The sequence below is a fragment of the Hyposmocoma kahamanoa genome, unplaced genomic scaffold (assembly GCF_003589595.1).
Source record: "Hyposmocoma kahamanoa isolate Upper Pololo Valley unplaced genomic scaffold, ASM358959v1 160, whole genome shotgun sequence".
Classification (NCBI taxonomy): Eukaryota; Metazoa; Arthropoda; class Insecta; order Lepidoptera; family Cosmopterigidae; genus Hyposmocoma; species Hyposmocoma kahamanoa.
The window spans coordinates 8,024,319-8,052,278 of NW_020653575.1; the positions used below are offsets into that span (position 1 = coordinate 8,024,319).

The 27,960-nt window shown below is 37.7% G+C and overlaps 1 protein-coding gene across 1 annotated transcript in view; it reads right to left on the bottom strand.

The window, feature by feature from the left end:
* The window catches only part of LOC113225482, a 39,029-nt gene extending 16,158 nt beyond the window's left edge, over window positions 1-22,871 (bottom strand). Inside the window, exon 1 of the mRNA XM_026457802.1 lies at window positions 22,840-22,871. Coding sequence (XP_026313587.1) covers window positions 22,840-22,871 — 32 coding nt within the window. The remainder of the gene's footprint in view (window positions 1-22,839) is intronic.
* Between the last annotated feature and the right edge of the window lie 5,089 nt (window positions 22,872-27,960).

A 27,960-nucleotide genomic window follows, 5' to 3' on the forward strand; every position in this document is an offset into this window, starting at 1 on the left:
TTCTTTTAGTGAATAAAAAAAGATGTGAGATAGAGAAAAACGCTTTACTTTGTAAATAGTTATTTACAAATTAATTGGGTTACTTAAGAAATAAGTCGACAAGTCCCAAGTGCCTGTAGTTGCACCAACACCCCTACACTTCAAAGCCGCTACGCTCTGATGCTCAGAGTGCGTACAGATCTGGTGAATGCCCGCGAAAGCGCTGCACGCGCAATGCAATCGCGACGTTGCGCGTGACTGCTGCGCGAATACACGTGTGCAGCATAGCCTTTGGCAAACAGGCGCTTGCGGCGCTTTCGCCAGATTTGTACTCATATTCACATTAGTCTTGGCGGCAAAAGGTACGGCAGCATTACTTCAGCAGAAGAGCTCCTTGTGAAAGATTTTGTCCAGGGAAGTACTGCCAGCTTACATATCTACCATCAATGAGAGTATTATTGCGTTCCGGTCTTGAAGGGTAAAGGTGCTGGTGAAATTGCAGGCAATGGGCCTTGTCAGCTTATGTCTCAGGGTGACGGGCGCATGAAAAGCTTTGAGTGAAATTGCAATTGTCATAGATAGGCGTGTCGCTTACCACCAGGCGCGCGCTTTATTCATCCCATAATGGTATCGCAAAAAAATGTAAGTACGTAACTAAGAAATGAAAGTCATAAATTATGCCGCTTCAGAGATTCGAACCGTGGTTTCAAATGGGAAGGATCCTTTTTCCCACTCTGCAACACTGCTCATCCATGGGAAATTGAAGTGTCATTCCTTCAGTATGTAAGTACCGTAAGATAAATGTGGTTGTGTTTTTAGAGTGCATTGTGTTTCTGCCTTAAACGTATGTAAGTGAAGGGCCTTAATTAACCCATGTAAATATCCGTGTGAACAACGGCGGTGCCAGCAGAGGGGCGGTGGCCGGCGCGCCGCGGCACCTTCGCCGGGCCTTTGTCTCTCTAAGCACACACAATGGATCCCGTACGTAGTCGTTGCCAACTAACTTTGCCGGCCAGCCATGGAAGAAGAAATGTTTAGTCGAGTTCGTATTTTCTAAAAAGCATTTGATAATTCAATTGTTAAAATACGAATCTTGGTACCTATCAATATTTTATTTAAGACATTTTATTTAATTCTAGTAGGTGTAGCCTCCTCCACTCCTCACGGTTCATAGCTAGCTCCTTGACTTCTTTATAGCTCCTCATTTGATGTTCTTCTTTATTAGTTCACTGTACGCCATGCTTGGTCTTATTCTCTTTCTCTTTCCATCTATTTTCCCATACCCATCGCATATTCATAGAAATGTAATGGGAATCTTACGTCATTGTGGTTGTCTTTTGAGGGAATCCTATGTCCACCAGTGGACATGTTACGTGACATGTTGTCTACATATTATATGCCACTGCCTTTTTGATAGGTATCATAATTTGGTTTTTGACTGGCACTCTCTCCTTCATAAACATTTCCCTAAATCACGTAAATTGTTTTGTTAAATAGATTATTTTTAACTTTTTGGTGCGTGACTGTTTTTACGTCCACATAATTCTTATGATTACATTTTTTTTTATTCCTGATTATGACAGCCAAATGTATTTATAAGATCGAGTAGATTTAATAATTATCACGGCAAACTCATTATAGGTCTTACTAATGGGCACGGGTCCCCTCTAAAGAGAGGGTTTGGATTAGTCCACCACACTGGCGCAATGCAGTAAGTTATCTTTCACCATTAGAAAAAAATATTGCTACTAAATATTCACAAATGTACGTAAGTTGGAAAGTAAAGTAATAATAATAATAATAATAATAATAACGCACACACTCAACATAGCCCCACACTAGGGAAACCCTGTGTCGCGGGTGCCATGAACACACATAGACAACCACAAATTACATCCAAACTCACGAGAGAAATAAATGTAGGCCATACAAATATTTCTCCCGGCCCGGGAATCGAACCTGGGACCTCTGCGTGGCAGTCCGGCATGGTAACCGTTCGGCCACAGAGGCAGTTAAAGTTAAGTCATAAGTACATGTTGTCATACGAATTCGAACCGTCGACTTCTCTATTGAGAACCAACTGTTCAACAAACAGTAGATACAATTAAAACGTATAACAGTTTTTTTACAGTATATATATAATGATTGTGTCACCAACCAACACCACTAATTACTACAAAAAACGGTGGTGATGCATTTAAATAATAAACAAGTAAAGAAAAAATAATAATCAAAATAATTAGGTTAGGTCAACGATATATATGTACTAGATGCGGCGTTAAACACGCTGTATTTCGTGACACAACACTTCAATGTCGTAGGTTAATAAGCAACAGAGAGTTCTGACTACACAACAACAGAGTAGGGATAATATGAATAAATAGTTACCATATACAAATTTAAAAAATATAAAAAAGACTAGGCTGTATGGTCTAAAGTATTTCCGCAAGGAAAAGTACAAACATAACATCCATAATTACAACAACTCGACCGTATTACTTTTCTTGTCTAAATTTGCTTTTCTTTTTTATTAATACCTATAATAATTACGAATAGTAAGCGGAACGTAGTGCAACTAATGGCGATTTTGCCAGGGGCCAACTATGCATAAATATCATTGGTAAACACTCAATACTATCTACCTGTCTAGCTCATTCCCAATAGGTATAGACTGTTACGTCTGTCCACGGTACTACGGTACTGATACACTTTGACAAAATTCAACACAATAACAAAACACTATCACCGATATTGATAGGGTTTTGTTTGGAACAGTTTGGAACATGAATATGTATGAATATGCTGTGAATATTCTTGTCTGTATTAGGTTCGTACAATTAAAACCGATAAAACGTTCGATACAAAAAAAAAGACTGCATGCGTACACATGCGTTATACACACAACAAGTAGTTTCACAAAACTCCTAAGTTGAGAACCCTGTTCTAAGTGGGCATATGAGCCGATGGCATCGCTACAGCAAAACATCAGTTGAAATGTAGTCGAAAAGCAGTCGTCACTTGTGATACATTGTGCTGTTGTGTTTAATATTTCAGCAGCGCCGGCGAGTGGGTGCGCAGTGGTTTCAAACACCCGCCCGCCGCATGGCTCACGTGCCGCCACCGGAGAGGTGTCGTGTTTATTTATAGTCTCTGCTTCTCAAGCAACATTAGCGGTTATGTTCATTAATATAAACGTTCAAAATTACGTGTAATGTATAATTCTGTTATTATAAATAAAGGGTTATTGGGTAATGAATTCTACAGTGTCAATTACAATTGTAATTTTGTTTTACTTGACTTCGTTGTATTAGGGGTTAAAGTATGAAATTGCCGTTTTATTGCAATAGGTTCTTTGAATTTTCATAGAATCTTCATGGTTTGAGGTTTTCGAATGAAACTTTTTTCAAATGGTTTCTGTGATTTTTTTTTTTAAATTTGAAACATTTGAATATCGACTTTCAATTGTTTTTGTTATTCAATTTAGACAAGAAAGATGGATACTGCGAAAATTCGAGTGATTTTTGAATACGAGTTCCGACGCGGAACTAACGCGGCAGAAACAGCCCGCAATATCAATGCTGCGTTTGGAGAGGGGTCTACTAATGAACGCACCGTGCGATTTTGGTTTAAACGCTTTCGTGATGGAAATTTCGACTTAAAGAACGAGACACGAGGAAGACCGCCCACACAGGTGAATAACGATGAATTAAGAGAGATAGTGGAAGCCGATCCTAGTCAAACTACCCAGGAATTAGCGGCATGGTTTAACGTTACCTTACCCACAATATTGACTCACTTGCGTCAAATCAATAAAATAAAAAAATACGAAAAATGGGTGCCTCATGATTTGACTGATCTGCAGAAAGAAACGCGTGTTGAAACTTGTGTTGCCTTGTTGAACCGGTACAGAAATGAAGGAATATTGAATCGAATTGTAACATGTGATGAAAAGTGGATTCTTTATGATAACCGGAAAAGAAAAATGCAATGGCTGACCCCAGATCAAATGCCACAACAGTGTCCTAAAGCAAAACTTACCAATAAAAAGGTAATGGTAACTGTTTGGTGGTCTCAGCATGGTGTTATTCACTATAGTTTTCTCCGATCTGGTCAAGCAATAACGGCAGATGTCTATTGTGCCGAACTCCGAACCATGTTGACAAAACTAGCAGTAAAACAGCCCCGACTCATGAATCGATCTTCACCATTATTGCTCCACGACAACGCGAGACCTCACACAGCACGAGAAACCATTTTGACCCTTCAGGAACTGCAGTTAGAAACCATTCGTCATCCTCCGTATTCACCAGACCTTGCTCCAACGGACTACCATTTTTTTCGTGATTTGGACAATTATCTACGTGACAAGAAGTTTTCTTCCCAGGAGGCAGTACAAAATGCTTTCACACAGTTTGTGCAGTCTAGATCGTCGGAGTTCTGTCGCAAAGGCATTAATAACCATCCCATTAGATGGCAGCAATGTATAGATAATAATGGCAACTATTTTGATTAAATAAATTTGTTAAAAATTTAAAAAATAAACAATTTAGATTTTCAGTACAAATCGGCAATTTCATACTTTAACCCCTATTATTTAAAGAAGCAGTAGTTATACTACTTAATTTTATATTAATTATTATTGTTTGCGTTAGTGACGACCATATTATTCCTTGATATTGTATTTTTAATTGTAACATGGTGATATTGATAATACGAAATAAATGATATATATATAAATGATGAAAAAGGTAATTCCCTCGGACTTTCAACTCTCTTTATCTACAGCAATCTTCGGTTAGTCATTCAAAAACGAGTCTACGTCATCCCATCATCTCCGTCTCGGCCAATCTCGCCGACGGCCATCTTGTGGCACACATTCAGTAGTAATACATGCCTACCTCTCAGGGTGCATACCATAGATAAGGCCAACCCAGTTCCATTTTAACATGGCTTTTTTTCAATGTCAGCTATAATGAGGTTTGGAACGCTGCGTGGTTTCGTACACGAGCCGTCTTTTTAACACATAAAATGCTGTTGGTTGGACTTCTGAACCTTAGTCAAGGACCATATTTGTTCACCGTAGATAGGTAGGATAGGACAAGTATATACATGTACTAATTACAACATAGTATCTAACAGTCGCATTTACAGTAGCTAATTAATCAAGTCGCTGTAATGTAAGGCTGCACAGACCCCGAATGAAGCCCTGTTTGTCAAATATTAACCCTTCAGTCCTTACCCCCTTAACCGCAAACTAGGAAATATTAGCTTTTGCCAAGTTTGATCTTTCATAGTCAGAATTACGTGCTCCATGACTCAACTTTAGTTCATAAATAATTAAATGTATAATTACCTAAACTGTGGAAAAGTTACAATGGTGAAACTGAGGATCTTCTTTTCACTTGTAAGTTCACTTTGTTCCTTTGCTCTACTTCAAGAGAGTGTTACAAATATCACTGCGATGGGCGTTTTTTTGTTCAGAATCTACTTTACTGGGTATTGTCCCACTTAAACGAAATTACTGGAAATTTTTATTTAAAATGTATGATTTCATATATATTCAGCATTTTTTTGCGCTTTACATTTTTCTAACCCTACCATACTTTTAATTTTACATTTAGTGTCATAAATATTTTAATTTTGGTGGGAGGAATGAATTCACGAATAAACTGTTTGTTTACTGTCTCCGTAGCCGAACGGTTGTCATGCTGGACTGTCACGCAGAGGTCCCGGGTTCGATTTTCGGGCCAGGAGAAATATTTGTATGGTTTACATTTATTTCTCTCGTGAGTTTGAGCATAATTTGTGGTTGTCTATGTGTGTGTCCATGGCACCCGCGATACTGAGTTTGCGGGCTATGAATGTGTGCATAAAAAAAAATTTGCCGAAGAAAAAATAAAAATCGAGAAAATACATAGAGGGCATTGGACAGGAAATAAAAAGGAAAAAAAATGCAAATGGTTATATAAGTTTCATAGGTATATCAAAAACCTTGTCCAGAGTTTGAAAATAACTATCGCGCGATAGACTTTCAGACAGACTGTTTTTATGCTCCACAAATTTCGAATTGTTTCTATATCAATGAAAATGTATGAAATTGTTTGAACGAAGACACCACGTTAGTAGACCAGCACGTTAGTAATACGGTCGTTGCCTTGCGTTGAGTCAGTTAATCTTTATTATGCGTTTATATGCCCTCAGGGGAAGCATTTAGGCTTTTATGTATTGCCCATTGAGAAAATGGTTCAGAAAAGGTAGAAATTACGTTGGGGATTTTGATTACCAAAACACGATTCAGTGTAAGAGATACTATCAAAATTTGAAATAACAAAAGATGTTGTTGGAAACAAAAATTCGTCAGATATTAAAAAAAATGACGATCATAATAGAAGAGACGAAACCAATGATATTTTCTAATGACGACATCAGTGGCCCAACGGTTTACAATGTGGGCGCTGCAGGAGCTTCCGGATTCGATTCCCGATAGGAACATATTGGGAAATGAAATTTTCTAAGATGGTTCTAGCCTATGTGTTCTGGGAAGTGCCCCAGACTGAATTAAGTCTCTAGTTTCAGATCCGGCATTTGTTGTGGTTGTCTGGCGTATGATTTTTATGATTATTTGATCTCAGTTTGTAACTTTTTTTATAATATCAAGTGACGGTACGAACAAATCGTGCTTCTGATGGTAAGCTACATATGCCACAACAGTTGCAGTGCCACTCAGAGCTTTAAATCGCAAAGATATGAGGGTCACTGCCACTGCGCCCGTCACCTTGAGACATAAGTCGACAAGTCCCATGTGCCTGTAATTTCACCAGCACCCTTAACCCTTCAAAACCGGAACGCAGTAATGCTAACGTTACTGCTTGGCAGTAGAAATAGGTAAGGTGGCAGTACTTCCCTACGAACTCTTTCACAAGGAGTTCTTCTGCTACCTGGTGGCCTAAAACCAAAAGGAGGCCTATTTCCACATTGGGATATATACTAGATTGATGATGATGATAAATGATGCATGTAGAAAAGCTGTGCCTATTGTTTAAATATCATGTAAAGGTATTAAGGTATCTGGGTAAATGAAGAAAGTTTCATAAGTTCCTCACAGGTAGCGCTAACGACAAAGAACCGTTTAAACCCCATGCAGTGATCTGCAAGAAGCATACTAAGCCCGCGAGAGCCATTAGCGATAAAGAGGTCTCATCACACCTTGAACCTCTACATCTGCGTATATACGTTGCATTACTTAGCGCCTTATAATATAAAAGTAACGGGACTTACTCGCGTAGTATTTTATTACTAATTTCGACCATAATCGATGGTCTTCTTCATCGTTACCACTAACGTCGATGTGGTGAGCTCTGTTTGCTGGACTGTTCCCGACAACAATCCTACGGGTAGCAGTAGCGAAGAGGAGTTCCAAGACGCGCTGACGCAACGTATCAGCCTCCAGAGAGCCGCAGTGCGCAGTGCCAGACGTGATGCGGTCGCGAACGTTGCACTCACCCCCTGAAGAAGACCATCGATTATGGTCGAAACTAGTCGGACCGCTTCCGACTAAAATCCTACGCGAGTAAGTCCCGTTACTTTTATATTATAATGTGTGATAACCGTGTTAGTTTTCACTTAGCGCCTTCCGTCGGATGTACCGAACTCTCTGAAGAACTGTTCAACCTCATCCCGCCCGCCCCTTTCCTGCTCCGAAGCACGCGTGCTGGCCTCCGTAATCACCATCTTACAACTAGCCGTATTTCACCGCGAGCTAAAAGATTTAGTGGCAGCTTCCTCAATCGCACAGTTGAGAAATGGACCTCCCTTTCCAGGGCACATATTCCCTCCGTCTTACGATATGGGGTCCTTCAAACGAGGCGTGAAGAGGCATCTTGTAGGCATGCAGTGATTGTATCAACACTGCACTAGGTTCCATTGTATCAGGTGGAATGGAGTCATCTGCCTGTCGTGTATAAAAAAAAAACCGAAGGATTTTTTCTTTGTGTTGTTCCATATAAGATGATCAATTTTATATACAACATTGCGAAATGAAAATACCAAAGCAAATGTTTTATTGGAATAAAATCTATTCGATCATAACATTGTTTTCCAATAAAAGTAATGTAATAATTCGTAATCCTACAAAGGGACAAAAGTATGTAAATTTGCAAAAAGCCGTCGACTAAGCGCTTTGCCTGAAAGGCTTCGAATGGCAAATTAATTACACGACGTCGTGTTTCACTTCCCTGAAAGAGAACGGGATTAGAAACCTCATTAAAATTTTATTCAGTGGTCAAGTTGCGTCAATGACTTACGGTAAATCACCGAGTTGCTGTCGGCAACGGGTCATCTAAAAGATTATTAAGGGCAGAGTATATACTGGCCTTAATTTGAAAATGGTTCAACCTGTTTTGTTGTATTAAATGTTCATGAGAATAATATAATAGTTACATATTCATAAAATTGTTCTATCAATACAAATTTGTCTACCAAGTACTATATACGAGTATATTAAGACATTGGGCATATTAAAAACTCACACGTTCCAACTTTGCCACCTTGAATCACTCGGTCTTTAGAGCCAGCGTAATCAGCATATCGTCGCCTTGCTTTCTCAAACTTACTGAAATGCAAAACTGAATTGTATATACAAAATTTTTCAGTCTGATTTCACATTACATTTCCTTCATATTGACACGAGCTTTTCCCTATTTTTAAAATAACGCATGAAATTACCGCCCTTGACAAGAAATTTAATATAAATAGAAAGTCTCCTCCATCTCCTGAATAATCACTCGTTTTAAGATACGAGTTTGAATACGAGAAAGTAAGGCATCGATACTGTTCTCTTCGCCTCATTGCGAAGTTCGCGCGCGGAGTGAACGAATTCCAAAGGATCACATTATTTTATAGTATCATATTCATATTAATTTAGATATGAAGTAGGTTACCACCAGGGGCACGATTTAGTCGTTCTGTCACTAGGTATCATAAAAGAAATACTTATAAATAATGGTAAGCTTATACCAAAGTTATAGTTATAATTTAGAGCACCATTGTACGAGGTTTCCCTATCTTCTTCACATCGTATCGATGGCATACATATAATTATGATATTTATATGAATTTGATTTGTTTTGTACACACATAGACACAAGCAAAGGCAAAGACCTAACGTCGCTTTAACACATCATGCGACTTGCAATGCAATTACCGTAACTTTTCTATATTTGTCTATTATTTTTGTTTTTATTATTATTTATTAATTTCTCAGTAGTTTTAGTGTAAATTTTTTGTATAAACTGCTTTTTGTTCATGTTAAACGGTTTATATTGTATGCTAAATATAGACATTGTAAATAGCATTTGATTCACTCATATATAGGTAACTATAATTTGTATTTAGCTCGTCAATTTTCCAAAGGTATAAAGAATAAAATAAAACAATGATAATGCTACAGTTTTACATAAATAAATATAGAACGAAAATGCTAATTCGTTCACCGAAAAGTTATAAGATAAAGGGTAAAGAGGACATCACGAACAGTAAAATAAAAATAGTAAAAAGGACATCGATCACAAAGCAGCTACGTCTAGCAAAAACGGTTTAATTCAAAAATACTATCACCGTAACATTGGACAGCGACAAGGTGCGTTATCAAGGTGTACGACATCTGCACGATTAAACTTGGTTTGCAACGTTCTATTCATACGCACCAAGTATGTATCCACTGCTGAACGTAAGTTTCATAGAAAATAAAATAAAAAAGTAAAAAAGCTGAAATCGCCTCGAGGACGCTTGACAAACAGGTAGCGATCACTATCTGAACTGTAAGCTGTATAAGTATGTTTTATTAAAGGAGGAAATCGGAAAATGCATCTAAGCTTTCAAAGGTTCCATTGCAAGACACTGAACCGAAGCAGAATAGTGCAGACGGAAGAGCGCGCAGAAATTTCATTGTTGTACATAAAGAGCGTTTCTTGCGATCGAGAATTGAAAAGGTTCTAAGGAATACGTTGTCTGCAGTAGTGCACCAAATTCCATAGAATAAACAGCACAAGGCCTCTCTGAATCCGTTACCTATTTGCCTAACTACCTGAAAACAGTAAAGATCTCCACAATTCATAATTTCATACTTGTGACTGTCTAAATCATATTGTAACAATAATATTACATTGCTAAAGACAAATATAATTAAGAAACAATGTTTATTTACCAAACAACAAACGGTCGTCACAAACCATACATGAAACAATTTGGGTTATCGTTCCGAATACACATTAAACTACATTTTGAGCCTTCGGTACTTGTAATAAGTACTCTTTATATAATCCGTGGATCCCTTTTTACGACATCAAGACATTTCGTCTTTCTCTTCGTTCGTCCCATCGGATGAAAAAGTCGTGGACCTGGTGGTAAGACACGACTATCCATAACGGTTGCCACTAGTAAAGAAAGAAAGAAAGAAAGAAAACTGTTTATTACACAAGCACAGACACGCAAATTACGGAACTAGTCGCCGGAAGGAGGTTTTTAAAAGGTAAATCCTCCTCCTGTCCTTTTATAAGATTTAATTAATGAAAGTATTACACAGGTTTGCCTTAAAACGAATTATGCTAATTTACCGGTTCGCTTCAGCGATTGAGCGAGAGTGTTCTCTAAAACGTTACATGGCTTAACCTTAATTTCGACATTGCACTTTTGGGAATTTTGCTAATGATGACAGGTAACACGCATATAAACAAAACTACAGAGGAACAATAATAATAATAACAATTAAAAATTACTTTTTTTAGGTCTAAAATAAATAATGATACAATAATAATAATAATTAAAAAAAATAATTAAACAATTGATAACGAAATAGGTACCTAATTCATCGTCATGCGTGTCGCGTCTGGTGCAATCGGGACTTGCTCAGCTTTAGCCACAAAAAGGCTTTTTTTAAACCGTTTCGTGGCGCTGATTTTCAGCAAGCCCGGACGAGTGAGCAAGATAGAAATAAATGAACAGATAAGAAAGAACAGCAGTACCACACAAAGCTTCCAGTTGCAAATATGGCCCTGAGGGCCACAGTTGCTGTTGCCGTTGCAGTTGCAAAGTTAACAAGTCCCAACATGTAGTTTAACCAGTACCCTTATCCTTCAAAATCGGAAGTCCTGCAAATTGCAGCACCACTGAAATTTTTAAATCGCAAAGACCTGAGAGGCACCGCCACTGCGTCCGTCTCTTTGAGACATAAGTTGCCAAGTCCCATTTGCCTGTAATTTCACCAGCCTCCTTACCTTTCAAAACCGGTATATCGGTATATCGGTAGTCTTTCTTGGACAGACTCATTCATAAACTCTGCCGTTACTAAACTCCGACTGTTTTTGTAGTTGCAGTCTCTTTAAAAGGAAGGAACGTTCTTTATGTGTCACAGCGTTCTACAAGGAAAATTATAAATAAAAATTCTAAAAGAGTGAAACAGGAAGCGGAAAGGGATTACTTCTCGCCTCAATTTTAACTAAGCTTATTAGTACTGCTTATTAATTTTACTTTGTTTAAAATGCCGGCGACGCGTAACCAAGCGACGCTTGTCATTCCAAGATTTAATCTACTGTTCATCGATATTTCGAAATCGTAAATAAAACATTATGGATAAGGAAAGGCCGCGGGTCAAGGCCGAGGCGTTCTTTATTAAACCAATCTGGTCAAGTCGTTCACAACACGTAATATGATCCAGCTAAACAAAACAAAAACAACGCAAACTGCCAAAAAAGTCCCAACAGTTGCATAATGTAATTGTTTTGAAAATATATCAAAGATCGTAATAAGCAAAGTAAACTTAGGTTTTATATTGTTACTACGTACACGTGACATATTAAATACTATCTCCCTTTGAATTCCCAGGGTTCTTGTAATGTATTTTGTTACAATTATGTTTTTATGTGTTGCTTTAGCATGGTAGGGCATTTAAAAGAAATGTTTTGTAATTGTTGGAAAAAAATATATTTTTCTTTGTCTATTATTTTTAGTCATTCTGGGATTATGAGGCGAAGGTACTGTTAAGTGTGTAAGGTGTTTATTGCTATTTGAGGTTATTATTTCTGAAGGCTTCTGCGCTTGTGCTACTCGCACGCTATTTTCGTCGTCAGCACTCCATTATTATCTTCCCTGAAGCGCGCCCTTAATATGTCGCTAAATCATCTTTTGAAACTAATGAAGTAAAGTTCAATATTTACACAACAACAGACTACAGGGTTCTAGTATGTACTGGTACGGTAATGAGCGCGGGGTAGAGCGAGGCGAGGGGGCTAACGAGGTACTAACAATCGCCGCAGCGCCCACGTCGTTCCTACAGCAGTGTTGACAATAGTTAATAACACAATTCTAATTAGTACAATACGAATATTGATATAACACAATTTGATTTACCACAAATCTTGAACTCGCTAATATAAGTTGTCATTCAGAATAAAGTTTCTCTAATCGAATGAACGATATAAAGGGTGGAAGAAATTATCTTAATCGTTGTAGCTACGGGACACTAAAAAAAAGTATCCTTAGGTAAATGTCCATGAATTTATTTTGGTTGGTATTTACAGATTTCGTCAAAATGTCAGCACGATAAAACGTAATTTTCTTTCAACGAAACTTCTTTTCATGCCATTGGAACCTGTTTCCGGTGAGGACCAAATGAGGTAAGAACACGAGAAATCGCAAAAAAAAAAACTTTAGCTTTCCTGCCCTTGCTGATTCGTCTCAAATTTCCGTACTGTATTTTTATTGCTGTTTAAAAAATTAAATGAGAATATACAATAGTAATGTATGTATGACAGAATAAGCTAATACACAACAGGTGTTCTTAATAATAGCAGGAATTTAGGTGATATGAAAGGAGCATAACCAAAGAATGTGAAACATTTCCCGTATTTCAAATAAATAAATAAGACTAATAAAAATGTAAAGATAATAAAATTTGTTTACGGTCTCTTAGTTAACCCGCTAAGTCGCAAGCCTTGATTGTAAGTAACAGTAATCTACGGTGCAGGTTGGTATTGGTCTTCAGCACTTACGTTGGCCTTTGATGGAACTCCCACTGCATAAGCTGACAAAACAATAAGTCTAGGGCTAGTAATGGACTGCACTTTGTTTTGAACTTCTCATGTCAACGCACTACTCATTTCACTCTCTCAAATGACTCCAATACTTTCTCCGATTTCATATCAAAATTACGCTAGCACAAACTCTTCTCCCCATACTCGACTATGCCATTTGTTACTTAGACGCAGAACTGATGAATAAACTGGAAGGTCTACAAAACCTGGCTATCCGATTTATTTTCGGCCTCCATAATGTCCCATGTCTCCGAATTTCGCGCTCGGTAAAAGTAGCCCCCAATTCGCCGTTGCCGTGATGTGCATAAACTTTTTAATATACTTCACGACCCTACCTCCTTTTCCTCCTACGTTCGCTCCCGGATCTAGCTGCTGCCCCCTCCCACCCGCTGTAGAAGTCTTTGCATCACTAAAATGCTCGTTCGTCCCCGTTGTAATACACATTGCTTTTTAACTCTTTTTTCTTCTCGTGTGCTGCGCAGTTGTGGAAGAGATTTCCTACTCGCATCCACGCTACCTCGTCGATTGTTTCTTTCAAGAAAAAGTTGAGAGTGCATTGAATAAAAGATACACAGTCATTATTTAAACACTGCAAAGTTATGCCAAGTCAAGTACATGTTACTGGTAGAATTTTTCGACAGCAACATACAAAAAACGTACACCCATGATAAGCTAAGCCGCGGAAAATCTAATGCTATGCTCGTCAAGTGTAAAACTAAGAATGAGTACGGTAAACAACAGCCTAGCTATTGTATTCCCAGCCTTATAAATGAATTACAAATTTCACTGAAAAGAGACTTTACGCGAAAAAACATAACATATAAATTTAAACAACACTTCATTGAAAATAGATAAACAAAATAATAATAATAATATAAAATCTTTGAGTTAATTTTATTAATCTGCCCTTATCATTATCCATTAACAAAGTACATATAATTCGTATATATATATAGTCCTATTACTTAGTAAATTAGCACGTTAATGGAGTTAACGTATTGAATATATTGACTCCAATACATTGATTCAACCTGTATAAGGAACACTAACACATGCGAATTCGTTCTTTTGTAGAATTCAGTAGCTTCTTAGTTAAGTAGTTCATGAATGTACACACGCACACCACTGTGCGAACCCTACCGTCGCAATTATGATAAATAAATGTACAAGAAAAATAACTTATTATATAGTTAAGAGTAGTGTAAACGATAACACGATGTACGGTAAAACCCAAAAGGGTTTATGTTACATCGCTTTAACTTTTAGGCTAATTTGTAATGTTTGTATAATTTTCATAGTTTTAGTAGCGGTAGAGCTCCTTCTAAAGGAGTTCGTCTAGGGAAGTACTGCCACCTTACCTGTTTCTGCCGCCAAGCAGTAATGTCAGCATTAATATGCTCCGGTTTTGAAAGTCAAGGGTGCTGGTGAAATTATAGGCACACGAGACGTGTCAACTTATGTCTCAGGGTAACGGGCGCAGCGGCAGTGCCCTACAAATCTTTTAGATGGAAAGCTCCGAGTGGCACTACACTGTTATGGACAGCTGTGTAGCTTACCACCAGACGCACGACGACAAAAGATACAACTGTTCATAGCATTTGCAGTACCACTCAGAGCTTTAAATCGTAAAGAGCTGAGGGGCACTGCCACTGCGCCTGTCGCCTTGACACATAAGTCGACAAACCCCTTGTGCCTGTAATTTCACCAGCACCCTTAAACACAATGCTCACATTACCCTTATAGAAGTGTAAGGGTGCTGGTGAAATCACAGAGACATGGGACTTGTTAACTTATCTGTCAGGGTGACAGGCGCAGTTCGAAAACTCTGAGTGGCACTGTAACTGTTATGGACAGGCGTGTAGCTTACCATCAGGCGCACAACTCGTTCGTCCCGTCACTTGATATAATAATAATAATAATAGTAATAATAATATTGAAATAAAATAAAATAAAACTGTCTTGTACTTAACTGTCTTCGTGTACAATGTACATACAAGGTATGTAAATTAAGTAATGAGACTGGCAACGTTGCGTTTGATCTGGCAACACTGGAAGCGCGGGGCTTGGTGGGGCGGCAGAGGAACATGTGATCCACCTTCAGTACGAGTTTGACCTCCCTCGAGTCATTTGGTTGTGCGTAGCGATTGTTTTTGTGAAACAGTTTTTTCTATTGTGTTCTAAAAATGAATGACATCAATTTCGAGCAACGGTGTGCTATCAGGTTTTGCTTCAGACTTGGTCACAGTGCAACGGAAACTCTTCTTAAACTTCAGCAGGCCTACGGAGATAGTGTTTTGTCAAGAGCCCAGGTTTTAAGGGTCATTCGTGTGAGACCAAACATCAAGAACAAGTGGGTGTTGCATCACGATAATGCTCCTTGTCACCCAGCAATTTCAATAAACGAGTTTTTGGCCAGTAAAAACATTCCTGTGGCTCCTCAGCCTCCTTATTCGACTGACTTGAGTCCTTGTGACTTTTTTCTCTTCCCAAAGTTGAAAAATCACCTCAAGGGAAATTATTTTGGGACAGTCGAAAAAATTTAAACGTCTGTAACCGACCAGCTGAAGGTTATTCCAGTATCGGAGTTCCAGCACTGCTATGAGGAGTGGAAGAAACGTCTCCAGCGCTGTGTGGCCTCAGAAGGTAGTAGAGCTCCTTGTGAAAGAGCTCGTCCAGGGAAGTACTGCCACCTTACCTATTTCTGCCGCCAAGCAGTAATGGTCACATTACTGTGTTCCGGTTGTGAAGGGTAAGGGTGCTGGTGAAATTACAGGCACATGAGACTTGTCAACTTATGTCTCAGGGTGACGGGCGCAGTGGCAGTGCCCCCAAGATCTTTGTAATTTAAAGCTCTTGGTGGCACTGCAACTGTTATGGGCAGGCGTGTAGCTTACCATCAGGCACACGACTTGTTCGTCCCGTTACTTAATGTCATAAAAAAAAAAAAAAAAAAAAAAAAAAAGAAGGAAGTTATTTTGAAGATGACAATATACAATTGTAATTCTTTTTGAATAAAAAATTTAAAAAAAATCAGTCTCATTACTTAATTTACAGACCTCGTATATAACTTTCGTTTGGTGCAATAAAGAACACTGTCGGAGCAATAGTGTCGAGGGAAAAACCTTCGTCGCTGATTTAGTCAGGAATTATTTGGTAGTTGGCTTATCCACTCCTCGTTGTTAATTCGTTAAGCCGGTGGTGAAATAATAACGTCAGTTGATTGCAATTAATTGTTTTGTCCACTTTTCACACTAACACAAAAGATGGATCGTATTAAAACGGATTATCACGCGCCACGTTCACAGACAATGGAGCCGCGCGCGTCTTCACTTTCCAAGCAACTTACACCAAAAGCCCATCTTGTTAATGCACGCTCGTTTATAAGCCGACGACTGTTACATTCACTTTTTACGAGTATTCTCATACGGCAACACTGCCAACGACCATCATGTCATAGGATCACGTCAGATGACTAATTCAACTGAACAGATTCAACTACATCAGAGCCACTCTCTCTGCGATCTTACCCAGTTTGACCTTTGAAACTTACGTGACGTCATAATTATTAATACAAAGGTCGAACACTTAGAAAAAATTCCTTCGACCCGGTCGGATTCGAACCGACGTCTTCTAGCAAACCGTGCCAGATGCTATGTCAACTAAGCCACAGAACGAACCAGCGGACCTCACGAATTTCTCTAAGTGCTTGTTGTCGAATCTTTGTATTTGGATTTTTCAACGACTTTTTAGCCGTAGCGCCATCTATGAGAAGTCTATAAAAGTACTTCGTCATCCAGTTAGGCACCTTTACAGCTACCAACCCTGGCAAGAGATGTCGCTATTAATTGTATTTTTTTTTAAATTAAAAAATAATTACAAAGATCTATATATTTCTAAGTGTTCGCATTCTATTATCTTTGTATTAATAATTATAACAAACTAGTTGAGTAATTTCACAAAAAAAATTTAATATCAATTCATTAAAAAATTACGTAACATTAGTAAACAAAGAAACCATGATGAGAGTAGTTAATATGTTTCGTAGGTAGTCTAGTAAATCGTTTGTCTAACAATTAGAAAACAATGCGTAATAATATTAGCTACGATGTATCCACTCGTCAAGTACATTCGGTAAACAATAAACCGAATTCTGTTACATTACGTTTGAAGTAAGGCCTCCGACATATTATGTAATAACCGTACTACATATTATATAATAATATTATTTATGAATAATACTACCATTTTATTTTTATTTACTATTCTATTAACTATTGTTTTTATAAGTGATAATCTCGTATTGTCCTTTGACATTGTAGTTTAACGGGCTTGAAAAAGAGGAGGTTTTCAATTCGAACAGGCGAACGCTCTCACTTCTGATCGATTCATCGCTGCGTAAATACGTTGTTTTGTTAATTAACAACTAACTTGTTAACAGAAATTAAAATTAGATTTGTGTTAAGTTGTTTTTATAAAAATTACTTTCCGTCAAATTCTCAAGAATATTGTAACATTGATAATGTAACTGCCTCCGTGGCCGAACGGTTACCATGCCGGACTGCCACGCAGATGTCCCGGGTTCGATTCCCGGGCCGGAAAAAGTATTTCTATGGCCTACATTTATTTCTGTCGTGAGTTTAGATATAATTTGTGGTTGTATAAGTGTGTGTCCATGGCACCCGTGACAGGGTTTACCCAGTGCGGGGCTATACTGAGTGTGGGCGTTATTATGTACGTATTAACATAAATGACTGTTCTGTAACTATTTATATTCGTTCGCTATAGCAAACTAATAATAGCATTTACATAGTGCTAATAAAGAAATATATTAATAATGCAAGAAAAAAAAAATTTGTACATAATTCGAAGCTCACTGTGAGTTGGCTTCGTACGAACATTGAAAGGTATTTAGGTTGCTTTTGTTATCAATTATGCCTGTGTATAAACTTATTCCTTAGCTTATTGTCGCTGGACTTCATGGTAGACCATTTGCTGGGCTAAGTCAATTCAAACTGAAAGAAATCCGATATAGTACTGGAATGCTACGGGGCGTAGCTCGTAGCACTACAAAGCTTGCGTAGTACTAGAAATGGGTTACTTTAGTTTTTACTCTTGTATAATAAAACTTTCATTGACATTAATAATTTGCCATTCACAAAGTTTTTTACACAAAAAGTTATACCACTGAAATGTTATACAGCTGCTGCATGCAATTTGAACTTTTTAACTGCCTCCGTGACCGAACGGTTACCATGCCTGCATGGACTGCCACGCAGAGGTCCCGGGTTCTATTCCCGTGCCGGGAGAAATATTTGTATGGCCTACTTTTACTTCTCTCGTGAGTTTGGGTGTAATTTGTGGTAGTCTATCTAGGGTTTCCCTAGTGCGGGGCTATGAGTGTGTGTGTGCGATATTATTTGAATGTCAAAAACCGTGTAAGTGACCCGTTTAGCTTATATAGAAACAACCTGTTAATTCTATCTATGATATTTTAAATAACTGTCGTGATTTATGGTACCAACCGAGCGCACGGTAATTTGAATTTGAATTATTCTTCATTGCATTTTACACTTTACCTTACGACTATTTAAAAAGTGTATTTATTTCTTTGTAACTCAGCGATGATGCTTTTTTGCTAAACTTTAGTGCCATGTGTCCATTATTTCTCTCAAATGTAATGTCCACAATATTTGAATACTCGTAAATACAAGTAAATCTGGCTCTAAGCTTGTGAGTGTATATGTCTGTACATGTGCGAGCACTGAAGCGATTATGGCCTCATCTCCATTTCTGAATTATCTCACGATTCTGCAGCACCCAGACCACAAATACGTCATGTCGTTGCAACTGACAAGAGGGTTATTTTATTTTATTTTATTTTATTTATATTAGGAAGGTTTACAGCTTAAACAATGATATATAACACACAATAACAACGGAAAGCCTATTACAAACCTTCACAATTGAATATCTAAATTACAACTTAATCAATACTAATGCTAAACCTACAAACATTTATAAGCAAAAGTTATCATAATACAAATATCACACATATATATTTAGTAGTATATAAACATTACACATATTCAATATATTATATAGCTCGCCACACACCCGTCTGCAAAAAAGATAACCAAAAGGGTCTCTAACGAGATCTGAATGAATTAAAATTTGCAAATTTAAAATCAGTTCAATAATTGAATGAATCTTTTGATTCAATTACCATTGATTTACGCTCACCACTAGTGACCATAAATTATCCAAACTATTGTCAAATTATAACCTCACTTTCCGTCAAAGATTTTTCTATTACGTTTTTATGTGGTTTTTGTTATTGAACTGAATATTGTTGTAGTGAGATACCATATAGAAACCCACGAACTACACATGTAATGTATTACTCATTCCATGTAGTGAGTGATGGCGTCAGAACTTTAACACAATTAGTTTGTTTACATCCCTCACAAACCGGAATGAAACGAACCATACAAAACACAAGTTCAGTTTGAGCATACCTACAATTATTGCCGTCCAAAGTAATCCAAACAAATAGTTCGCCTAATAGTCGCTGTGCTTGTCACAAACAGATCAAAGTCATGATCGATGCTATGCCTGTTAAACGTTTCACAGGCACGCACCATGAATGAATTGTGCCTGTAATTTGTGTGAACAAGAGGTATATGAAGCAATGGGCGCCGCCGTAAAGCTAGTGTGTTAGTACGAAGACCTATTTTCGACAGTAATTCCGGACAATCGATGCCACCATTAACAAGCCTTGATAGAAAACAGAGGTCATTCACTTCGCGACGCACTATAAGAGGTAGAAAATGATACCGCTTGCACCGGTGCTCATAGCCTAGAGAGTGTTGCCCAGCCTTATAGTCGAGAAATCGCAGAAAGCGCCTCTGTATCGCCTCTAACCGTTTAATGTGTACACTATATTGCGGATTCCATACCTGCGACGCATACTCGAGGTGACTGCGCACGAAGGCGCAGTACAGAACTTTGATTGTTTTCAGAGACTTTAAATCACTGGACATACGCATCACGAAACCAAGGGCCCTAGAAGCTCTTCTAGCAATGTGATCTATATGATCTTTAAAGTTTAATTTGCTATCATGAATGACACCTAAATCCGTGATATTGTTTACTATGGACAAACTTTGACTATTGAGAATATAATTGGATTCAATTTTATTGGCTTTGCGTGTGAATGTCATACAAAAGCACTTTGATACATTAAGATCCAACTTATTCAGAGCACAGTATCGTTCAAACCGCAAAAGATCCTGTTGCAAATCATAAACATCCATTGGACTGCTAATTACCTTGAGAATCTTCATGTCATCCGCAAAAAGTAAGGATTTGGAATGTCTAAAACATTTACTGATATCCATTATAAAAATAGTGAATAATAATGGGCCCAAAATTGACCCCTGCGGCACGCCAGAAGGTATTTCAGTCCACTGTGACATATAACCTCTCAAGACAACAGCCTGGTTACGATTGGCAATATAGGAAGCAAACCAACGAAACAAGTTACCATGTATGCCTGCTGCATGGAGTTTGGAGAGTAGTATGCAATGGTCTATTCTATCAAAACACTTTTTGTAGTCAGTGTATACTACGTCAACTTGTGCTCCTTTTTCCATACCATCGGCAATGAATTCATTAGCAATAATGAGGTTGGAGGATGTGGAGCGGTGCTTGAGAAAGCCATGCTGTTCATCACTAAATGAGCTGCTCAAACTAGCATAGACATCCAGATGGATTAGCCTTTCAAGGACCTTAGCAAATAGGCACAACTTGGATATGGGACGATAGTTCTCGACATTACTTTTGTCACCTTTCTTAAGTACTGGGGTAATGAAAGCAGACTTCCAAATCCTAGGGACAATTCCCTCAGATAATGATCGTTTGAACAGTACACAAAGTGGTATCGTCAAGCTCTCGGCGCATTTTACAATAAAAAGAGGAGAAATCAGATCAGGCCCACCAGACTTAGTTATATCAAGTGTTTTTAAAAGAGCAAGGACTTTGGTTGGAATGATCTCAACAGAACCCAGACTACAAGGACCGCTGTCAGAGTTCATGTCTGCTGCCTGACCTGAGGGATGGCCTGATGCCAAGAAAGTAGAAAGAAAGTACTCTGCGAACAAGTTACTTATATCGTCACCAGTGTCAGCGCTCACGGATTTATAGTGCAGTATACTAGGAAAGGTTAAGTTATTTCTTTTCAGTTTTACAAATGACCAAAATGCTTTAGGGTTTTCAACAATTGATGATTCAATACGCTGAATGTACTTATCAAAGCAGGCCTTCTCAATATCATCAACTCGTTTCCGCAGCAAAGAAAATGATTGGTAGTCAGACAAGTTGCCGTATGTTTTATACTTGGAGTGATATTTAGTTTTTTCTTTAATAGCCTTTATGAGACTGGAGCTGAACCATGGCGGATAAGTATTAGATTTAATTCGTTTTTGAGGTATATATTTGTCGCGAAGCTCATATAGTTTATTATAAAAACAAGTTACTGCATCATCTAAAGTACCTGAACTTAAATAGTCAACCCAGTCAATATAATTGAGCTCAGATGATATTGCGGAATAATTACCCCGTGTGAAAATATATTTCGTCTGACCCATCTCTTTCAATTCGTGAATTTCGACAAATTCAGCCTGTATATCGAGGGACTTGTGATGTGGATCCTCTGGCACCAAAGGTTTAACACATTTTTTTACGTTTATCATGTCATTTGAGAACACTAAATCTAACACCCGATTATTATGATTATATTCACCATTAAACTGGCTTAAATTACATGTGTCAATGAGATCAAAGAATTCTGTTAAATAAGTCGCACTATAGTTAACCGGCAACATTATTACTTCGTCATTAGACTTTTTCCATTGCACATCATTACCGAAATTAAAATCACCTACTACAATAAATTTATCCAATGGGCTACTACAAATTATCTCACTAAGATTGTTACAAAAGTTATTTAGTTGTTCTTTGTATGAATGACCACCCTCCTCCTTACATAAATATAACGTACAGATATGCAATTTATATGTAATCGCAGGCCTCTTACGTTTCATCAATAAAGTTACCCAAACGTCCTCCGCCGAACTGTTCCATTCGGGTCTGCATATGACAGCAAGGTCACTCCTCACCGCCACCAAAACCCCGCCACCCAAAGTTTGACCTAACCCAGCATAGTCACGATCTCGTCGAAAAACAAGGTACCTACCATCAAACAATTCACTATCCGAAATGCCATCCAACAACCAAGTCTCCGAAACACATATAATATGATAACTACTTACACACACATTTCTATAGAATGCACTGACCTTCGTACGCAGACCCCTGGCGTTTTGGTAATATATCTTTAAAGCATAACCTTTTTGTTCAAATAATATCTGTATAACGCCAATATATTCATACGATACCTTACTAAAAATAAGCAATTAGATAACGATTCGCAGAAAATACCTAAATAAAAACGGTAGTATAATAAAAAATCACAACACGATTTACTGTGTGTGTACAAACACAGAGTGACACTAAACTCACAAAATATCATATCATTTATATATATATCATTATATATATCATTTGAATACACTACAAAGAATACAATAGGGTCATTAGTTAATGACTTCATTGGCTTCAATTTGCCAAAGATTGCAAACGGCATCGATCGATATACTAATTTCGAAGTTAATACTGAGAACTTAGAGCTGCTTTTTATTAAGCACCGACTTACCTCGCATAGACAGCAGCTAGTAGGCATAACATTTTTAGAATAAATATGACACTGTTTTAGTAGGAACACAATGTTTACACAGCAAATATGGATGATGCTCAAACTGTAGATAGTTAAAAAAATAAATAAAGTTGAAAAAAATTCTAAATTTAAGAGATATGATATACAAATACTCAAATAATTCTTGCCAAGTCCTTCTCTGATTTTATTTGCATAGCTGGAGACGTGTCGTTTTTTCTCACATATATTTTCGTGTGCTTCACCCAAGCATAGAGAAAACCCTTTTCCTTGGCCGTTTTCTTCGTTTTGGTAAGCAAGTCCTTGTTAGATGGTGTTAGGTGATCATTTATGAAAATCATGTTGCTTGACTTAAAACCAAAGGTATTGGCACTGAGTTTCACATCTTTCGACTTCGCTCTCGCCGCCGCTACAAAGTCCTCCTTAACGTATCGGCTATTGAATGACACGATTATAGGCTTAGGTTGTCTATTGTCCTTACTCGGAACTCTGGCAACGAAGTTTATTTGAGCTTTATTAATGGGATAATTTATTGTAGTTCCCATTGAGCTAATGATGTTCAATAGATTTTCATTCTGAGACTGCGGAACACCTTTTATCTCAGCATTATTCATACGTGACCATTGATCCCTATCATTAGTCTCCCGATTCAATTTGTTCAAATTGGTTTCAATGGCGGCTACCCGATCTCCAACCCCTTCAACATGCTTAAGACGGTCTTCTACCTTCTGGAATCTGTCACTGAACTCCTTTACTGAGGTGTTTGTTAGGGTGATTTGTGACCTTAAATCCGATATTTCAGCACGCAATGCTTTAACCTCATCAGCAAGCGAGTCCAATGGAGCCAATTTGAGTGCTAAGGCTTTAAGTTCTGCCATGATGTCTGAATCACCAGAGCGCTGCGGCGAATTTAGGCCTGAATGCTTGCACTTGTTGCACTTCCAAGTTTGCTTCCTGTCAGCACCGAGCTTCCTGTAGCCTCCCTCGGTTATCCCCGCACAATGGAAGTGGAGCTCCCGATTGCAACATGTGCAATGTACTCCGTCACCAACATTTTCACCGCATAAACCGCAAAAAGACATAGCGAAAGTTTGAGTACCTGTGGATTTTCACTCAAAAACGTATAAGGATCAGCTGATTGATACAACCGCTCGCAAGGTCGCTTACGGGTCGACTGCAATTGAAAGGTTATATTCTATTATCGAATGTACTAAGTTGTAATCTACAGCTTCGTAGTAATTGTTTATGCGCTGGTACGTATATTTCGTATTATCAATGTCGCAATATTATAATTTACAATTATAACTGTATTATGAAAAAACCCAACCTCAAAAGTTTGTGGATATTTTTTTATTGTGATACAAACTGACGGGACGAATAACTTGTGGGCCTGGTGGTAAGCGTCACGCCTGTCCATAACTGTTGCAGTACTACTCAGTTACACACACAGTAACAGTACTGCTCTAGACACAATCAAAATTGGAGCAGACAGTAAAAAGTTATAGACAGATTTAAAAAAATATAATTATTTTTTGGCTGTCCTGAAAAATTGTGGTTTGTCCCTTACATTAATTGATACTTTTGGTGTCGACTAAAGGCTCGAAATATATAAAATACACAGTACTGTAGAGCGTGCTCGGACAGCACCTAAATTAACGTTTCGCGTCCCATTTGAAGTGGACGGTGTGAACGTATAAGAATGGAGTGAAGAAGACAAAATTAGCACAAACTATGAGAGAAAAGCTATAGCAAAATATAATTTAAGAAATATCCACTGACAATCACCATCACATGAAAAGTTACACGAAAACAAAATTAAAAAAAAAATAATACCAAACGACGGCACGAGAAACCGTGCGCCTGTCCATAACAGTTGCAGTGCCACTCAGTTTTCAATCACAAAGATATCATGGGCACTGCCACTGCGCCCACCACCTGAAACATAAGTTGGCAAGTCCCATGTGCCTGTAATTTCACCGTCAATTACATCTATTTGTCAAGTTTTATTGAAATCGGTTAACGGAGAGTGGGCGAAAAGTCCAATAAGCCGGATTCATTCCCTAATTTGCCACGCTTATAGGCGGAGTATTTTTTGAAATGGTGGTGGAATATTCATTGAAAAGGGTTATCGAAATCGGTTCACAAAAGTCAAAGTAATTGCGAAACAAACACAAAGAACTTCCTCCTTTTTTTAAAGTCAAACTACAATGTCTACTGACAGTATCATCGTTAATATGATATAAGCAATAATAATGAATATAAAACAATTTAGTACATCACTAAAATACGAGTAAACACAAAATAATGACGAAATATAAAGCCGTCAAAAAAGAATGTCACACTGTAGAATTCATTATCCAATAAAAGGAGTTTTAGTCGGGTATAAAACGTTTCGTCGTCTGTAACACTTTTCAGGTTTGTGAATAGGTGTTCATAGAATCGGAAACCAATTTAAATATGATGTTGTTTTACACCTCGTTTCGTCTTTAGTTTGTTTTACTAACTATTGGTGGTTGATTAGATTATTTTTTGAAATTCGATATTGGTCTCACCGTCGAGTGATATACAAAAGTTTAAACACCACTGAGCCGCACGTGTTTGGAACACTTTGTATTTTCAAATTCAATTTGTAGCACTGCGAAAGAGTGCTCTGTGATCAGGCAGCTTTATTCGATGTAATAAAGGAATGTCGGCTCGCACAGATGTTCACGTCGCCAATCTAATAGTTGTCTCCGCCAAATGAGACCAATATTCGGCTATAAAAGATGCCAATTTCCAAGCAGTGGTGTCTGGTATTACAGCTATGATGTTGTGTTACTTCACGTTTCCTTTACAAATATATGTTTCGTGTTATTTTTGTTCTCACCGCTGCTGCTTTAGTTTCTGCAAATTTTGTTGTGTGGGAAATAGTGAAAACTACCTTATTCATTTTAAAAGGTATACAAGAAGACATAACACAATTTCTCGCCAAACTGCGAAAGCAGTTTGTTGGCGAGGTTACCTTCACAGTCACAAAACTACGCTACGAGCATATATATAAGTATACCCTAGTGCATTTATCAAAACCAGTGTAGACTTTTAACTAAATTTACACGCTTTCAAGAAGTATTAATTTTAATTGTTTCTTCCAAGTGAATTTACGTAACAATTCTCTGCAAAAAATCTAATTTGCTAAATATAATTGGCAAGAAATGTGTGTTTGTTTTATTACTATAATAGTGTACCTTTGGACATACATATAAATTTTCACGGGCTCGTCTACTACGTCATACCAGTCCTATACGTTAATTTTAAATTCTGTTTTATAATAGTTTTCAATAGCGACCAAATATTGAACTTTTAATTTTACAATATTTCAAGAATATTTTATTTAAAAATGTTGCCTCGAGTATTTCTAGCTATTGGTGGTATTCAAAGCGTTACCTGAAATTTGTTCTTTAAAGTTATGATTAGGCAAAGCTAATTTAATGAATAATTGAATCGCCATTCATATTTTTGTATTAATCTAATAATTGATTCTGCTAAAGTCAATTGCGAAACGATTGGTTATTTACAGAATTAAAAAAGGGATAGACGGAATTTACTTTCACTCGCGGGCTTTAAATTATAATGAATTTCTTAGGCAATTATGGTAGAAATCCGTGAAAATAGATTTTGCTCGTTATTCGTCATATTATTAGGACGGGTAATGTGACCATTACTGCGTGTCGGTTTAGAAGGATAAGGGTGTTAGTGAAATTACAGGCACATAGGACTTGGCAACTTATGTCTCAGGTTGACGGGCGCAGTGGCAGTGCCCCCTGAGATCTATGTGATTTAAAGCTCTGAGTGGCACTGCAACTGTTACGGACAGGCGTGTAGCTTAGCATCAGGCGCACAATTTGTTCGTTCCGTCACTTGATATTATAAAAAAAATCTTTACGATTTAATGCCAGAGGCATGGTTTCATAATCAAAGACCTGTTGTCAAATCCAATTTTGAATGAAACCTTATTTTTAAAACTACATAAGCTGAATGTGGTACAATAATCCCCAAACTATAAGCATTGTTACTCAGGGAACGTTATTACATTATGATAGGTCAATATCTATCGCAATGTAAAGAAAACTCCGGGGTTAAAAACCATGCAACGTGCTACTAACAAAAAACAAATCAAAGTAGGTATTTACAGACTGAATGTTAGTCCACTTATAAATAAATAATAAATAATTAAAAAGACATTTATTTGTCTACAAAACACATAAACAAATATAAGCGAACAGTTAAAACAAAAGAACAAAAGGGATGACGACTCGACTTCTACTGCTTCACCTACAACTATTCGCTTGCTGCATTAGACCGGCAAGCAGAGTTTATACTAAACATACGGTGTCTGTGTTGTACTATGTCGTCGGGATAGTGGCACATCTGCGTATGTAGTATTGGTAAAAAGCGCGTATCTCCACCAAACCAAATTTCACAGGAGAGGGATTTAAAGTTATTATTTTGTGATTTCAATGGCTACGACCTCCATTTTTGCACAGCAAGCATTAATTTATGTTTACTACGGACTAATAACAATAGATTCCCGTAAATCACGCTAATTTGGTTGCCACGACATTTGGCCACTAAATTACCGAAATGGAAACTCATAATCAAATGCTAGTTACGCGTAATTGCACTATCGCCGACGATATGTATGTAACTTTGCATAAAGAGTAATTTAAATTAGTTCCCGTTAGAAAAAATAAACACGTCCGACTATAACCGCATGCAGCGAGCGAGTCTTAATTATTGCACGACTCATATTGTAAAGCCCAAAATGTGAAATTCAGCGTGCTGATTAATTTATTCAGTAAGAGAAGTTCAGAATATTAAGTTGTGATCGATAACTTATTCAAAACAATGTTACAAGAAACCCTCACGAGTACCGAGTACCCATAATTTCCGGTAAACTGGATGAGGAGTGAACTGATAAACAAGTTTTGGCCGAGATGTGGCCTACTTTGCAACATTATTTAGATGATACATCGGCCGGGACAAAGCCGAACTATCTTGCTGGCATTGATATGCGCGAAACTCAGTTGTATGTTCCCGAATCGGGGTACACGCGGATTTTTATTA